Raw genomic sequence first — 5,887 nt, forward strand, 5'->3', positions numbered from 1 at the left:
AATAATACCTTGGCGGTAGAAACACCAGTGAAACGCCAGTGAAATTTACTTGTAAATACACTGTTTGTACCAAGACTAGCTGCAATAAATCTTATTTGCGGATGTAATTATGTCTCTTGAAATAGTTCAGGACACTCCATCAATACCTGCTTTCCGCGACGGGCAACAGAACCTAGATGATCAAAGATGATTTACCTTTCTAAACGGACGAGCTCTTATTGGCATGGGGTCTAGACTGGGGCTGTAAATCCTCCATTGTATCTGTTCTGTGTGTGGGTTCGATACTTTCTGGTGACAAGATTAGCTCAGAAACAAAAGTTATCTTTGGATGTTTTGAAACGAGGCTGATAAAACAGCAGCGACTAATCGTCAGCTGATACACACGAACGAACTATTAGTCCTTTCGCCTTGAGTACATAAACTTAGTTTGCCATAGATATCGATCTTCTCCTTTAATAGATTACAGTGAAACTTCCTTTTTCCGGATCCTGTAAATAAAAAGCGAAAGCAACCCTTTCCATAATCATAAGATATCTTCACCAAAAGCCATTGTACGATTCCGAATATATCATGCGGATGTGTTTATGAATCACTCTGAAAAAGTGATCATACCAAATGTTCAAAAAGGTCCGGAAACTTCAGGCAATTGCTATTAGGGAGGTTTATGTTATTCAGCTGGTATCATACGTACCTGAGATTGGTTAATCCGCAATGCGTTACTCCGCACCATACTCCACACCACCGTGCATGGCACTAGCGTGATTACGACGTTAGCGTTATACAGTATAGTGTCTTACAATCATGACAGACAATAGCAGCCTCTTACTAGAGTGAATGGGGCAACGGTGGTCCAGCAGCAGCAGTAGTCGTAGTAGTAGTAGTAGTAGTAGTAGTAGTAGTAGTAGTAGTAGTAGCGACTTCCTCATTATTAGTAGAAGAAACAGAAACCAGTAATTGAGATTTGAGTTGTTAAATGTTTAATTAATTTTATATGGTCAACGGTATGGAAAGAAATGCTGATAGCAAGTAAGAGCATCATCTTTACTGATTATTATTAATATCATTATTATTACATCTGCCGAAATGAACATGTTTTAAAACAATGGATACCGTATCACGTGCAGACAAGCGACAATGATATCTGGTCAATAGAGAGGAGATTAGAACTGTATAATGCTGTGTTACCTGTGTTAGTGACATATTTGTAAATTGTCTTTTGAACGGACCCATTTGGTATATTTGGCCCTATTAGCATAGAAAGGGAAAAGATTTTATAACATACCCAAACTGTATTTCATAAGTCTCATTAGTGATTCCATTACAATTTGAACAATTTGTAAAACCATCCTTATCAATAATTGACTTGTACGTATAAAGTTCACAGTGGCAAATACGACGTCATACTTTCGTTTGCGCCTGCGAATCTTTCGGTAAGTCTGAAATGAAGGGCACAAAGATTGCATGCATCGAATTGTGCCATTATTCCACAACGCTTATCACACAGAGTGCAATGGTGCGGTTTGGTTCGTTGGTTTGTTGTTTAACGCCGCACTCTGCAATATTCCAGCTATATGACGGCGGTCTGTAAATAATCGAGTCTTGACCAGACAATCCAGTGATTAATATCATTACCATCGATCCACACAATTGGGATCGATGACATGCATCAACCAAGTCAGCGAGACTGACCACCCGATCCCGTTAGTCGTCCCTTACGACAAGCGTAGTCGCCTTTTACGGCAAGCATGGATTGCTGAAGACCTATTCTACCCCGGATCTTCACGGGTCGCAAGGGTGCGGAAAAGTAATTGTCAAAACTCTTGGACATGACTTAAACTGTGTGATATCAATATTAGTTCTGTCATGAGCAAACAAACTCAGACCAATACGAGCGGGGACCCATACATTATCACAACGTATATACTTTGAAATAGAAGAGCGTCTGATTTCAATATTGCATATACAATATCATATCTAGTTCCTGATACATCAGATTCAATCGTCTCAAAAACTGTCATGAAATCAGTGGATTATATTGCTTCATGATTGTTTTCATTGACCCATTTCAGACCTTGAAGTTTTGACACCAGACCGACTGAAAAGACTAATAAACAGCCATGACGTTGAAACATAGATGTCATCAGCTCCTGCTGCACGACCTCTTGTTATATCTTTAGATGCGTGAGTATTAATGCGAATGAAGCCAGAATAGCGCCCAGAAATATAATCTTCAGACAGAACATTAATAGCGGTTTGGTTTATGTACTTATTGGTCTCATTGTTTCATTCTGACACAAGTCCTGGTTGTAGGAAACTCTATGGATCTGTCTTAGGTTGCACAGATGAGTCAAGTGTGTCACACTCCTGGTGGTCATATTATCTTGTAACTTGTCAAACGCCCTATCCGAATGACGTTTTCAGCCCAATCACTATCAAATACACACATATGTGGCAGGTTGATATTTGGTCATTAATTATATTTTCAGGTGATATATCAATGACGGTTCTTCATTCAACCTGTAGAGCAGCTTTTGGGGTGTTTGAGAGGACACTGGTACAAAGTCGTAATGCCTTAGATTGCTTGTAATCGAGCTACATAAGATACTCTACGAAGATCACAACTATTTTCTGACCCAAATGGACTCGGAAATCAAATCGCGTCCGCTGCCAGGAAACAGCTTTTGTTGCTCATATTATGTAAAGTTGCGGACACATTTTCTGCGGAAGCCCTCACGGACCACCCGCGCTTAGCGTTATGTTCTTCCACATGGTGTAAGGTAATTATTACGTTCAGAAAGTTCGAATGGAAATCATCTATTCGTATCAGTTTCACAAATGAGACCCACTGTGTCAATACGTTATGTATACGTCTGCATTCATACCGAGACAGTTAATTCCGAAGTGCCAGCTTCACCTATTTGAACGCATCATATCGCATCACATTCAGGTGTAATGTGTTTGGCTGCATAGAAAACATAATTGGTGAAGAAATGTACAAGTAGGTCTGCGAGAATCGGTACACTAGAACGACCGCATTCGGTGAAGTGTCGTAAAATCAAACATTTATGGTTTTGTTGTCAGCACCGATGTGGAGGCAGTACAAGCCTCTGAACGCAATGAGTCACTCTTGCCGGGAGACATTTTCTGATGGAAAATCGATATCCGCTGATCAGCTCCTGGATGCTGCCTGTTTCTATAAAACTACATGTGGTGAGAGGCGTCTCGTGTTCAGTGGCCCAATCAACTATGGTTCAGCTTGTAAGTTGCCATTGGTAAACTCTTCATGCTTTCATATTTGTTATTGTAAAAGTACAGTGCACTAAGACACCAGAGGTGAAAAATAGACGCCGTCTTATCGACTAGTTTAAACTAGTGCCTGAACCTTATTAAAAGCCCCGTATCATGTCAGGAGTAGGGTTGGTCCCCAAACTTGTAACAGGTATTGAGTAATATATTCCTGGTGGTTTCAATGTGTTATCTGGCTGATATGGCAGCGAATATGGAACCCAAATGTGTTTAAGGTGACTGTTAAAGAAATAGGCTGAGTAAATATTGATATTGTTAGGTTTACAGCCACAGGTTGACTTTGGGATTGAAAAGTTGACTGTCAGAGATGTGGGTTGACTAGATATTGATGTTGTTAGGTTTACAGCCACAGGTTGACTTTGAGATTGAAAATTTGACTGTAAGAAGGAGTGGAAGATTGACTGTTACACTAGAAAATTGACTTTGTGAATGGAATCTTGACTGCGAAGACACCCTTGTACCCACAAATTAGATATTTTAAAAAAAATCTTCAGGATACGAGCTACATGTTTCATACTGACATATTTAAACTCAAGTAAAGAGGTCATCATTGAGATACCGCACACGCTAGAATATGTTCAATTTTGCTATTCCAGGGAATCAAACTAACGATTTCGGTTACATTTCAACATCAGCTTGTTAGATCTGAGTGACAGATAGCTCTGCACCACTCACGATCCAGCTATGCGCAAAGCTCTATTCTGATTGGATGAAATAATCTATATATGACCACCAACGTTTAAGACGGCATCAGGTGTTGATGCACAGACTACACCAGGAACATGAAAAACGTCAATATGAAGAACGATGAAGAAAAATACATATCCTGTGCCATCATGGGAGACGGGATGGTCGGAAAGACCAGCATCTCCGAGAGCTATGCCCAGAAATCCTTCAAGGAGAACTATGAAGCCACAGTGTTTGATAACTATGTCGTTCCACTGAATGTAGCTGAGGAGGAGTTTGTCATCAGCATGTTCGATACTGCAGGAAAGGTGAGCTGACAATAATGCCAGAAATATGTTCACTTTTTGTTTAAAAGAGACCAGTCTAGTTTTTTGCTGTACTAATGTATGTATTATGGATCATTGACTACCTATGAGTAGCTCACTGTTGCAATTACATGAGCTTGACAATGGCATTGTGCCACATGTATTATAGATATAATATACATTCTACTTAATTTATTACAGAACGTTTAAGCGCATACATGTATGTTCATGGATCTTGAAAAACAATAAATGTTTACCTTTTTTGTTTCATATTTCCAGAAAAACTTTGAGAATCTCCGTTCCTTCACATACCGTGAGAGTGAAGTCCTGCTTCTGTGTTTCTCCACCTGTGACCGGGAAACGTTGGCCAGCATCAATGACGTGTGGATGCCTGAACTGAAGAGACACTCCAAACACACCAAACAGAAGAGACCGGTCATCCTCGTGGGCACCCAAATTGATCTCCGTTTCGGGAATGAAGACAGCGAGGTCTCCACGGACGAGGGTGTCCAGTTGGCCAAGGACATTGGTGCTGACTGCTATGTGGAGTGCTCTGCTCGCGACCACAAGGGTTTGAAGGAGGTCTTTCAGCATGTCGTCTTCTCCGCTCTCAAGTTCAGGAAAAAGAACACAAACATTATCAAGAAGATCTTCAGACGTTGAAGTGGGCAGTCGCGAACAATGTTCCTTTAAAATGACTGTATTGTCTGCGCCACTAAAGCCAATAGTGACTTTGAAATCTCAAACTGTGATATTTTGCAGATTTAGTAAACCATTGAGTGCCTTCATCAGTATGATGCCCATATGGGCAGACCAATTTGTGCTTGCGTTTTGTACTTGATGTAACTTCCTTTGATCCTATTTGTTCGACATTTTCAATCACCTTGGCAAGTTGTGATGCTGTTTATCGAATTTTGATATTAGATATCAAAACACACTGTATTATCAAAGTTTAAGTTGCAATCAGAGACAACTTTCAGAGAAGACACCACTTATCGAAGTTTTCTGTGGTATCCATGGGAACAGGCGAGTGACGTTATTCCGTTTTCACAACGTGACTACATTTACAAGGGTCACGTGGGTATGAATTATGTTCAAGTTTATATCTCGGCATTCCAGTGCCCAGTACCGTTTTTGTAAACAATATGCAATTTCCATTTTATACGCATTAATGTTTTATACATGAAATAAAATTGAAAGTGAAAGTAAAAGCTTCTGTCTTTATTTTAATTTGGAAGTAAGGGACAAACTGTGGTGTCTTGGTGTTGTTTCCAGGTGCATATATCCATCACCAGGTCTTAAGAGCAAAGGCAAGAGTTCCTAAATTAAAATAGTTCTTCCTTATTATTAATGATGAGGAAAATGTTTAAATATAATGCGCATTTAGTTTCTAGATAAATCACTGAGGCATTTAATATAATATATGATTATAGATTTGGTATAGTGTATATTAATATCAATATGAACAGTTGTTTGAAATGGAAACCTAAGTGGGAACAGTTTAAAATACACTTAAATCAAATGTTTATAGGTTGTTGGTAATTGGCAAAAGCTAACAAATCTATTGCCCAATGTAGTCATCGTTCGCT

At 39.5% G+C, this 5,887-nt stretch overlaps 1 protein-coding gene across 1 annotated transcript; it reads left to right on the plus strand.

Moving 5' to 3' along the window:
* Nucleotides 1-4,088: 4,088 nt before the first annotated feature.
* Nucleotides 4,089-4,961, plus strand: LOC139444222 (rho-related GTP-binding protein RhoJ-like). Its single transcript, XM_071225143.1, has 2 exons — nt 4,089-4,301; nt 4,578-4,961. The coding sequence occupies exons 1-2, from the start codon at nt 4,089-4,091 to the stop codon at nt 4,959-4,961; spliced, it is 597 nt and encodes a 198-aa protein (XP_071081244.1).
* Nucleotides 4,962-5,887: the final 926 nt, after the last annotated feature.

Source organism: Haliotis cracherodii, unplaced genomic scaffold, assembly GCF_022045235.1.
Source record: "Haliotis cracherodii isolate W230 unplaced genomic scaffold, xgHalCrac1.p SCAF_5, whole genome shotgun sequence".
Lineage (NCBI taxonomy): Eukaryota > Metazoa > Mollusca > Gastropoda > Lepetellida > Haliotidae > Haliotis > Haliotis cracherodii.